Source organism: Cervus canadensis, chromosome 18 (genome assembly GCF_019320065.1).
Source record: "Cervus canadensis isolate Bull #8, Minnesota chromosome 18, ASM1932006v1, whole genome shotgun sequence".
In the NCBI taxonomy this organism is placed as follows: domain Eukaryota; kingdom Metazoa; phylum Chordata; class Mammalia; order Artiodactyla; family Cervidae; genus Cervus; species Cervus canadensis.
Genome location: NC_057403.1, coordinates 10,495,697 through 10,507,726, shown reverse-complemented (window position 1 = coordinate 10,507,726; position 12,030 = coordinate 10,495,697). Strand labels below are relative to the sequence as shown.

At 52.1% G+C, this 12,030-nt stretch overlaps 1 protein-coding gene across 1 annotated transcript; it reads left to right on the top strand.

Moving 5' to 3' along the window:
• ZSCAN22 (zinc finger and SCAN domain containing 22) lies at window positions 1–8,174 on the top strand. Its single transcript, XM_043435988.1, is given in 8 exon segments — window positions 1–227; window positions 3,276–3,544; window positions 3,546–3,648; window positions 3,651–3,698; window positions 7,131–7,679; window positions 7,682–8,069; window positions 8,071–8,103; window positions 8,105–8,174. Coding segments are annotated over 7 exon segments (1,407 nt in total). The 5' UTR covers window positions 1–227; window positions 3,276–3,328.
• The last annotated feature ends 3,856 nt before the right edge of the window (window positions 8,175–12,030 follow it).

Here is a 12,030-nt window from a genome sequence, read left to right as displayed (position 1 = left end):
TTCCGCACGCTCTCGGGCCGGACCATGCACACACCGCCACCACTGCCCCACAAAGTCACGGCCGCTGTTCCCTCGGCTCACGAACCCAGTTGGACTACAACTCCCGGCGTTCCCCGGGCTGCTGGGGCGGGCGACGTCAGTCCAGGAGCTGTGGTCCCGGCTGGAACGCGCGAATACTCACTGCAGCGCCTCCCCGTCGCCTCCCGGAAGCGTGCGCCCGCCGGCGGGTGAGGTGGGTCGGGTTGGGGTCCCGCCCTGGTTGCGGCTGGAGGGGGACTACCGAAGGTCCTGAAGTCGCGAACGCCTGCGGTGGCCTGAAAGAGATGTAGGGGACCGGCACGCGCGAATGGGGAGCGAGAGGCCGACCCCGAGCCGCGCGTGGACCGACGGACGGAAAGACGCAGTGTGGAGCACTGGTCAAGTGCGGGGCCAGCTGACTGCGATGAAGGCTGACTGACCAGTTGTTTGTGTCTGACTCGTCTTGACTAGTGTTTCTGACTGACAAACTAGGAGCATATGGTCAGCTGATAGGATGTCTGACTGACCCGATCAAGTGTGCAACTGACCAAGAAGTTGTTTGAGGTTTTGTCGTTAGATTGTGTGCTGCTGTGAGTGAGAGGGTGTGTCTGTGACTGTATAAGTTTAGGCGTGACTGAGAGTGTGTATCTGACTGGCTGAAGCAGGTTGATTATGACTAACTGTGGGAATGATGGTGTGAGGGCGTGTGTTTATTTGACTGACTGTGAGTGACTAGGAATGTTTGGGTCCCCGGACATATTTTGGGGTACGACTGAGGGACTCTGCCAGAGGTAGGGCATATGCATATAACTATGGGGTTGACTGGGATTTTATTAGGGGGACTATGCTTGGATGATTTGCTTGGGAGTTTACCAGGCATGTGACAGAGTTTGCACTTGGCCATATCTGCAGCTGAAATTCTGTGACCTGCAGTCACCCAACTGGGATGATCTCCTAGCACCTTCTATGGGTTTAAATCCAGCAGATGGCTATGGAGTCATCAGATTGTGCATCTACTGTGTGTTTGCTGTGTGCCAGGCCTGTTGTCAGGCTAGGTACTAATAAGTACTAATAACATAATTACAAGAAGTGAAAAAACTGCTCCCCTAAGTTGGTTAAGCAGTTGTGGACAGAGGCTCTCAACCGTATGTGAGGTCAGGAAGTTGGAGGTGGATTGAGCATGATCTGTGTCGATATATCTCATACTGTCATCAGGGATTTTCCTAAAGTGGTTTCAGGGATACAAAAGGGAGGTTGGAAATTGTCACTGCATGTATTGTTAATCCTTCCCGCTCTGCACACCAACCCCTGCCCCCCCAGCAATGATTCCCTGTATCAGATTCCACCTTTCCTGGTCCCTCTGTTTGCTCACACCTGTTACCTGTGCACTTGCTGTGGGCACTGTGTCTCCAGCATGCTCTCTGGGGAAACATGGTTAGAGCACAGAGCCCCGGGGCACACAGGGGATTACTTAGCCTGCTCCCAGGTGCTGGGCTGGCTCTTGGAGAAGACAACAGCTAAAGTGGGTCCTGGAGGACTAAGGGGGACTTTAGAACAAGTGGAGTTAGGAGCTAAGCATAGCTTTGCCAGAAATCACCAGCTGCCACTGAAAAGTGTCAGGATTGAGGTCCGGTTTTATTAATGTCTAATTCTCCCTGTGCCCAAGGTCATTTCTTGTCAACAGTTGTTATCTGTCATTTTGAGTATTAGATCCTAGCAGGTGTAAAATGGTATCTCATTTTGGTTTTGATTTGTACTTTTCTGGTAGCTGATAATGTTGAGCTTCTTTTCATGTGCTTTTTTGGAGAAGGAACTGGCAACCCACTCCAGTACTGTTGCCTGGAAACTCCCATAGATGGAGAAGCCTGGTAGGCTGTAGTCCATGGGGTTCACTAAGAGTCGGACACGACTGAGTGACTTCACTTTCACTTTTCACTTTCACGCATTGGAGAAGGAAATGGCAACCCACCCCAGTGTTCTTGCCTGGAGAATCCCAGGGATGGGGGAGCCTGGTGGGCTGCCGTCTATGGGGGTCACACAGAGTTGGACATGACTGAAGCGACTAAGCAGCAGAGGCAGCATGTGCTTTTTAACCACTTGTATGTCTTTGGAGAAATGTCTGGTCAAATCACTTGCCCATCCTTTAATTTTGGACTATTTGTCTTTTTATTATGGAGTTGTTCTAGGTACAGGTCCCTAATCAAGATATATGATTTGCAGATATTTTCTACCATTCTGGGGTTGCCTTTTCTTTTTCTTTTTTTGCCTTGCTGCATGGCTTGTAGGATCTTAGTTCCCCAACCAGGGATTGAACCCCTGCCCGGGCAGTGAAGGCACCGAGTCCTAGACCGTCAGGGAATTCCCCTTTTCACCTTCTTGATGTCTTTCATATAGCAAAGGTTTTTAATTTTGATGAAGTCCAGTTTATCTGTTTTCTCTTTTGTCACTTACCTAACATGGCTTTGCATTATTTTTAAGTGTATGTGGAGCATTGACCACAATTAACCATACACCTTGTCACAAACCAAGTCTCAGCACATATCAAAGGATTAAAATTGACCAAAACACATTTTCTGAGCACACCAGAGTTAATCTGGAAATTAGTAATAAAAAGACAATTAGAAAACTCTGGATTGTTTGGAAATGAAGCAGCAGAGTTCTAAGCTGCCCATGGTTCAGGAAGAAACCACAAGAAAAAATTAGAAAATATTTTTAACTAAATGATAATGAAGATGCAAAACCAAACTTATGGGTGTACAGCTAAAGCTATGTTTATAAGGAACTTTATAGCCTGAAATACATATACTAGCAAAGAAAGGCTGAATGTCAGTTATCTAAGTATTAATCTCAGAAGCTACAAATAATTAGCAAATAAAGTAAGGGAATGCTCCTGTGGCTCCCTGGGGACTGGGGTGTGTGTGAGGTAGGAGACAGACCTTCCATACGTGAAAGGAGCGTATGCCTTAAGCAGACTGTCTGAGGGGTCAGGCTGCAGGAGTTTGCAGCTCAGCAACAGCCCTTCCTTTCACTGTCTGGGAAACTTTTGGTGGATCTTTCTTTTCTGTCTGTTTTCATATCCATAAAAGGGAAAGAAAGCTTCCACCTCCTGAGTTTGTTGTGAGTTTTGAACAAATTACTCTCTGCAAGCATTTAGAAAAGTTCTCAGCACCCAGTGGGCATTGTCCTGAATATTTTGATCATCTGTGTTGAGGCAGCACCCAAGGTCATGGGATGACCAAATTTTGATCTTCCTGCAGACCCAGTTCCAAGGCTCCAGCCATCCTGTGTCTCACTGAAGGTCTGCTGCCCAATGGCCATGCCCAAGAGCCGCCTGAGCCCAGTGCCCTGGGAACAGGATGGCTTTCTCTGGGTGAAAATGGAGGAGGAGGAGGCCAGCCTCTTCCAGGTCCAGGAATCTAGCTTTGGCCACACTATCCACCCCGAGGCTGCACGTCTGCGCTTCCGGCACTTCTGCTTTGAGGAGGTGTCCAGCCCTCGTGAGGTGCTGGCCCGGCTCCGGGGAGTTCTGCCGCCAGTGGCTGCGGCCTGAGGCGCACTCCAAGGAGGAGATGCTGGAGCTGATGGTGCTGGAGCAGTTCCTGAGCGCGCTGCCCCCCGAGGTCCAGTCTTGGGGGCCGCTGTGCTGGTGGAGGATCTGACTCGGGTACTGAACAAGAGAGGTACGGGGGCGACTGCAGGTGCTCACAGCGCACTGGGGGCGGAGCCTGGGCTGGAATGTGAGGGTGCAGATCTGGACTTGGGGTCACTCACCGAAACCCTCACACGCTTCGGTAAGCAGTTCTGTTTTGATTGCCAATGACCAAAAGCCAAGCCCCAACTGACAGAAGCCAAGGAGGGAGGTTTCATGGCTGTGTATGAGGAGTTCAGGTGATATCCTCAGGACTTTTCTTTCTCGGTTGAGTTTTCCTATGTTAGCTTCATTCTTAAGTAGCTTCTTAAGCTACCTAAGACATAGTTGGTCCAGCAGTCTCATGCTTGTGTCTTATCCATATGGAAACCGCATAGGTACAACAGTGAACGACCCCCAAGCTGAGCCTCACTGAACTGGTTGGGGTCTTGTGCTTGTGTTTGGCTGACCAAAGCCCCAGGGACTGATGTAAGCAAGGGCAGTTCCCCAGAGAAGGACCAGGAGGCTGCTACCAGACGAGGGGGCTGGACCCCTGGCTGGAGGAGGGGGCAGAAATGCCATGTGTCCGGCTGCTCGGCCTTGGAGCGCTCCCTGTGCTGACCTCCAGGGTCTAGGTGAGACAGGCCTGCCCCAGGCCAGAGGGGGGACCCCGCCGCTCAGAGACCCACTCAGGGAGGTCTCATGGGACGCCAGGAGGACCCAGTCCTGAGACAGTCCAGGGCAGGGAGTGAAAACTCTGTTCCAGAAGGGCCTGGCCCCGCTTGATGGTAGCATTTGGTGGGGTGGGCATGCCAGGAACCAGGGCAGGGGCCGTGGGCAGGGAGAGCATGGAGTTTGAACTCAGAGAATCCTTGCGGCTTGGTACATCCAACCCCTGCTCTGCTGCCTCCTGGCTGTGTGAGGCCACATTCTCCTGTAGGGTCAGGAGAGTCTCAAAGTGGCTCTGAAACAGCAGATAAGAACCACAGTCCAGGCAGAGGGCTGGTGGGAGGCAGAGACCCTGTGGTACGATATGGACTATTGCATTCTAGGAAGAGCAGGTGGTGCAGTGTTTCTGGAATAGAGAGAAAAAAGGGTAAGGCTGGAGGGGTTGGGGGAATTAGTGGAACACCAGTGGGCTTAGGGATTTCCCAGGTGGCACTAGTGGTAAAGAACTCACCTGCCAAAGCAGGAAAATTAAGAGACACGGGTTCTATCCTTGGGTTGGGAAGATCCCCAGGAGGATGGCATGGCTAGCCACTCCAGTATTCTTGCCTGGAATGATCCCATGGACAGAGGATCCTGATGGGCTATAGTCTATAGGGTTGCAAAAAAGTTGTCCAGGACTGAAGTGACTTAGCACGCACATACAGTGGGCTTAGAGGAGGAAAGAAGAGTCTAGAGCTGAAATCCCAACTTGGCCACTAGCTGGCTGTGTGATCTTATAAAAGTTACTCAACCTCTATGAGTTAATCATGTGGTCTTGTACCAGTTACTCAAGACCTCCCCTCAGTTGGGCGTGCATTTCCTTGTCTGGAACACAGTGGTTAAAGTGCCTCTTTCTGAGAGCAGAATAAAGCTTACACGAGGCAGTGGAAGTTACCCACTGTAGTTGCAGCCTAGCGTAGAACAAGAGCCTGATGACGGCCAGCAGCCCTGGGAGGCAAGCAGTATAGTATCCCGTCTTCCAGATGAGGAAACTGAGGCCCAAATGAGGGCAAGACTGCCCAACCCTTGGAGCTGGCCAGTTGCAGAGCTAGAACCCTACTGTGGACCTAACCAACACTTATTCCAGCCACCCCCATCCTGGAATCTGTCCAGTAAACAAGGCCCAGTCAAGCATCCTCGGGTGCCATACGCACCCGTCAAGAGCAGGGCAGTTCAGGCACGCACCTACCCCGTACACGGGCCAGCTTGCAGCTGCCCCTTAGGTGTGCGCTGCCTTCCCAGCAGATTATGAAGAGCAGGCCTTGGGTGTCCAGGTGGCTCAGGGAGGCCAGGTGGGCATCGCCCACCACCCACAGCCCCAGGTGTCTGCCTGGGATTCAAGGGCGAGTCTCCTGCAGCCTGGATTGATTCCCTCTTCCAACCAGTATTTACTGAGCCTCTGCAGACTCATCCAGGTCCAAGCGGCAGGGAATGAGGGGGTAGGATGGAGCTCGAGCCGGCCCCGGAAGCCTGTCCTCAGCTGCCTGGCTCTCTCAGATCAGTTCAACCCCGGGGATTTCCTTCTGATATTTGAGACAAAATCGGGAGCCTTAAAGAATGGAGGGTTTGAGAGGTAGTGAGTGAGGGATGACTAGAAACCTGTGACACAGGGTTTTTTAATATATTGGTTTACAATGCTGTGTTAATTTCTGCTGTATAGCAAAATGATTCAGATATACACACATATACATTCTTTTTCATATTTTCCATTATCTTTTATTCAAGGATATTAAATATAGTTCCCTGTGCTGTACAGTAGGACCTTGTTGTTTATCCATTCTATATACACTAGTTTGCATCTGCTAACCCCAAACTCAATCCATCCCTACCCCTCCTCCCCCGTGGCCACCACAAGTCTGTTCTCTATGTCTGTGAGTCTGTTTCTGTTTCATCGATAAGTTCATTTGTGTCAGGTTTTTTTTGGCTGCGACATGTGCCATGCAGGATCTCAGTTCCCTGACCAGGGATTGAATCCATGCCCCCTGCGGTGGGACCAGGGAGTCTTAACCCCTGGACCACCAGGGAAGTCCGTGTGTCATATTTTAGATTCAACATATAAGTGATAGCACGTGATACTTATTTTTCTCTTTCTGACTTACTTCACTTTGTATGATAATCTCTAGTCCCATCCATGTTGCTCCAGATGGCATTATTTCATTCTTTTCATGGCTGAGTAATATTCCATTGTGTATACATACCACATCTTCTTTATCCATTCATCTGCCAGTGTACATTTAGGTTGCTTCCATGTCTTGGCTATTGTAAGTACAATGTGAACACAGGGGTGCCTTCTCAAATTAGAGTTTTGTCTGGATATATGCTTAAGAGTGGGATTACTGGGTCATATGGCAACACTATTTTTTAGTGTTTTGAGGAACTGCCATACTGTTCTCCATAGTGGCCAAGTCAATTTACATTTCCACTACACACCCTCTCCAACATTTATTATTTGTAGACTTTTTTGATGATGGCCATTCTGAGCAGCATGAAGTGGTATCTCACTTCTGATGTGCATTTCTCTCGTAATTAGTGATGATGAGCACCTTTTCACGAGCCCATTCGCCGTCTGTGTGTGTGACGCAGGTGGTTGATGGTGTCGGAGAACAGCCCTGTGCCTTTTGTCATCCAAGACACCAAGTGAGAAACTTTTCTTTGGAAACAGGACCACATGTCAGGAGTGGCCCACACCTTCCCTTTCAGAGTGAGGCCAGGGCTCGGCAGAGTGGGGGAGGCCTGGTATGGAAAAGCAGTGACTCTGTGGTTCGAACTGTTGCAGGCTGGGCGCTGGGATCTGAACTCACAGACACCAGCTGTAAGCAGAGCGGTTCGGAGGAGTCCGGGCCCTGGGACAGGGCCATTGAAACCGTGGGAGGAGGGACTCCCCCGGGACCTGCCTTTGGTGATGACCGTGAATCCAAGGGTGGCCTAGAGAGGCAGGCCAGACTCTCAGGGGAAATGTGGGCCCAGTCTGCCGCCCACCAGATGGATTTGAGGAAAACTTCAGGGCCTCACAAGGACGCTCCCCCAGCCCAGCCTAGCTGTGAAGCTGGTGCCTTGGGGGACAGCCCCCACGTGCGGCCAGACCTCACCTCCCGAGAGAAGACTCCTTCCGAGGAGAGATGGGATCCACCGGATGGCAGTGGGACAGAGCCTCCAGGCACGTGCTCTGGAAGGAAGCCTCCCATGTGTAGAGAGTCGGGGAAGACGCTCCGGAGCCCCTCGACGGCCCACCAGAAGACCCGCGCCCGCAAGACACCCTACACCTGCAGCGAGTGCGGGAAAGCCTTCTGTCGGAGCGCGCACCTGGCCCAGCACCGGGTGGTGCACACGAGTGCGGCAAGGCCTTCGGCCGGCTCACCCACCTGAGCCAGCACTGGAGGGTGCACACCGGTGAGAAGCCCTACGCCTGCGCCGAGTGCGGTAAGACCTTCCGCCGCAGCTCCTACCTCAGTCAGCACCGGCGGACGCACTCGGGCGAGTGGCCCTACGCATGCGACGCGTGCGGCAAGGCCTTGAGCCAGAGCACACATCTGACCCAGCACCGGCGCGTGCACACCGGCGAGAAGCCGTACGAGTGCGGCGCCTATGGCCGCGCCTTCAGTGACTGCTCGGCGCTGGTGTGGCACCTGCGGGTGTACTCCGGGGAGAAGCCCTACCAGTGCCGGGCGTGCCCCAAGGCCTTCACGCAGAGCTCCTCCCTCCTCGAGCACAAGCGTGCACACGGGCTAGAAGCCCTACCGGTGCAGCGACTGGGAAGGCCTTCAGCCGCAGCTCCGCCCTCATGGTTCACCTGCGCCTCCACGTCAGCGTCCTGCAGTGACGAGCGCACCTCCCGCCAAGGCGCAGCGCTGGCGAGGAACCCAAATTCCAGAAGAACCAGGACAGCTGGACTGGGGACTGGTGAGTCCCCGAAACGACGAGGTGCTTACGGACAGAATCTGGGGCCGCTGGGGGACAGCGCTTCATTCAGGGACGCAGAGGGAGGCTCTTCGGGCCAGCCAGCGAAGCTTCCAGAAGACCCGGCTGCCTTCCGTTCCCCACTCAGGGCCGTCTCAGAACAGCTGAATCCAGGGGGAGCGTTGGTTCTTGAAGCCGGGACAGACCACGTCACGCTGCTCTCAGGACTCAGGGGCCCCCAGGTGCTCGGGCGGGAGGCTCGTCTTCACACGCCCAAGTGGCTGCCCTTCCTGCCCGCCCCTCTCCTGTGTAATCGGGGGGCCTGCCCACGCCCACCTGTGCCTTCACACACACTGTTCCCTCCGCCTGCCCAAGTCCGACTCCAAGGCCAGCCTGGGAGCTGCCTGTTACACGAGGCCCTCTCCGACCCTCAGCCTCTCTGGCATTTGCCCTGTCCAGAGGGTGCTTTTGTCGCTACACAGCATCCATTTCTCCCTGCCCGCTCTGTGCACGGCCCACCAGTCGTCAGCCTGTTGATTTTAGTTACAACCTCCTCTACTCCATCTTCACCATCATTACCTTCTGCGGGCCCACATCCCCTGTCCCCAGGATTCCAGCAGGGGGGTCTCCTTCCTGACGCCTTTCTGCCTTCATTACACACACCACACATAAACACACACACGACATACATTTATTACACACACCACATACATACACACACCCCACATACATATATCACACATACCACTACACACATACACACCACATACATATATCACACACACCATATACATACACACACCACATACATACACACACCACATACATTTACCACACAAACCACAACACACCACATACATACACACACCACATACATATATCACACACATATCACACATACCACATACATATATCACACATACCACATATATATATCACACACACCACATACATACACACACCACATTTACCACACACACACACCACATAGATACACACAGCACATACATTACCACACAAACCACACATACACACCACATATATACACAGTCCCCCTACACACACACAAACCACATACCACATACGCACTCACATCACACATGTGCACACACTCAGACACACACACCACATACACAAACCACATACATACACATCCCCCTACACATATACCACATACACATGCCACACAAACTAGAGACATACCCCACATACATACACACACCCCACATACATACACACAGCACACATGCACACTGTATACAAACACATTTCCCCCACACCACGTACACCACACACAAACCAACACACACACCACGCACACATGCCACTTACATACACATCCCCACATACACACACACGGTTGTTTCCTTCTCCACACGGGCCTCCAGCAGGCTCTTTCCACAACCTGAATCTGATCGTGTCTCTGCAGTTGTGGGAAGCTCTCCACTGCATCACCTTCTACAGCAAACCTTCCTGAATGGGTTACAAGTTTGCTGAGACATAAGTGGCTTTGGGAACCAGGCTGTCTATCCAGTTACCTTCCTATATGTTTATGAACACTCATTTTGCTGTGTGCGCAGTGGAGTGAACATGAATTTAGATCACTGCCCCGTGAGATGAACCTGAGACTCCATCAGCTGCCATTCACGGTTGTTGGTGCCGGGCCCTCAGCCTTGTCTCCTGTGGCCCTGCCTCCCACACGCCAGCCTTGCGGAACACGTGCTTCCTGGAGGAGCCGTCCTTTCTCCCACGGATGTGCCTTTGCCTCTGTGCGTGGAACCCTCCTCTCTCTCCTCTAGGACGTTTCCCCTGTCCCTCCCCCATGTCCCCACTTGCGCTCTCTGCTCCCCAAGTGCCTCCCAGTGACTCCTCCTGAGCCTCCTACGTCTCATAGCTACTTCTCACAGAGCTTGGAGTTTGTCTTCCCTGAGGACAGTGAGCATTCAGGAGCAGGGCTGTGTCTCCTCAGTGTCCACAGCACACGGGCCAGAGGTGCTGGGCAAAGGCTGCTGAACACTTGACTGATGCCTTTCCACGGGCGGTCGCCACGCTCCACCCTGAGTCATCCTCATAGACGTTTATGTGGCTGTCTCCCCCAGTTGTGGGCCCTCCAGGACAAGCCACCCGATTCCTCCAGGGCCCCAGTGCCCAGACAAGCCAGCATCCGTGGCCTCCATAAGGTGTGCCGAGCCTGCCCTGTCCGTGGCCCCACAGCTCCATGACTGCCGCAGCTGGCCGTGAGCTCTCTGCCTTCCCTCTCAGCTCTGTGCCCCCATCACGCTTGCAGGCTCCATGTCTGTAACCGACATGGCAGCCTCTGTTCCTCTGTTCCTGTCAAGGCATCAGCCTTCTTCCCTCTGCTTTTCTGACGACCCTACGGCGTGTGAACCTGACCCCCACCACACAGCTGTGTATTGTGTACTGGTCATCAACACCATCTCTCCCTGTGTTTCTCTCTCCGTCTCAAATTCATTCCTTCTGTGTCATGAGTAAACAAAGACCTCTGACAAGTGAGGTTCAGAGCAGGAAGGCTGAGACCCAGGGAGACGGAGATCTTGTCAGCATCTCAGAGAGTTCCAGGTGTACCTAGACACAGCATGGCCGAGGCTCAGATGCTGAGGACCTGACAGGACGTGAGGGAAGACTGAGAGGCGAGAGACACGTGTCACCCTGCCCTCAGGCCCTCAGCAGGCTGCAGGGGACGGAAAAGACATGAACCTAACATCAGGCCTTGGGGACCCCAGGTAAATGCCTTCCCTGAGCCTCAGTGACCGGCTCGGTCAGGAGAGGGGATGATGAGACCCGCCTTGTGCAGCACCTGATGCAGGCTCTGGGCACTGGCCCTGACTGCTGGCACCTGACTCCCCCTTTCTGCCCCACCCTCCCGAGCCTCTCACTGAGGAACTGTATCTCCTCCCCACCTCGGCACTCAGAGCACCTATAACACCCACTTTGTCATGAGACATATATCTACTTATGTTTATCTAAAGAAGGAGGTCAGGGGAAGAAAGGAATCTTTATTAAGGTCTTACATCCCATTTAAATGGTAAAATATTAATTCTGAGTAGACTGCAAAGAGTTAAGTATGTATACTGTAATCCCAAGAGAAATCTTTAAAAAAGACTATACAAAGAGAATTCATTGGAATGACTAATGCTAAAGCTCCAATACTTTGGCCACCTGATGCAAACTGACTCATTGGAAAAGACCCTGATGCTGGGAAAGATTGAAGGCAGGAGAAGGGGACGACAGAGGATGAGAGGGTTGGATGGCATCACCGACTCGAAGGACGTGAATTTAAGCAAGCTCTGGGAGTTGGTGACGGACAAGGAAGCCTGGCATGTTGCAGTCCATGGGGTCGCAAAGAGTTGGACACGCCTGAGCGACTGAACTGAACTGAAACAGAGATGATCAAAAACTCAGATGAGTTAAAAAGGAAGCTGAGAAACAACCCAAAAGAAAGCAGGAAAGGGGAAACTGACAGATAACAAAAGGAACAAACAGGAAAGAAAAAGGCAGACCAAACTGTAAGCTTATATGTTGTTACATATATATGATCTAAACATACGTATTAAAAGGATTTGCCAGAATGAATTTAAAAAAAAAAAAAAGAAAATAAGAAACTTAGCTTTCAATATGATGATATAGGGACTTCCCTGGTGGTCCAGAGGTTAAGAATCCACCTTGCAATCCAGGGACGGATTCAATCCCTGGTCAGGGAACTAGATCCCACATGCTTCGTAGAAGCTGAGCACCACAACTACTGAGCCCCTGTGCTC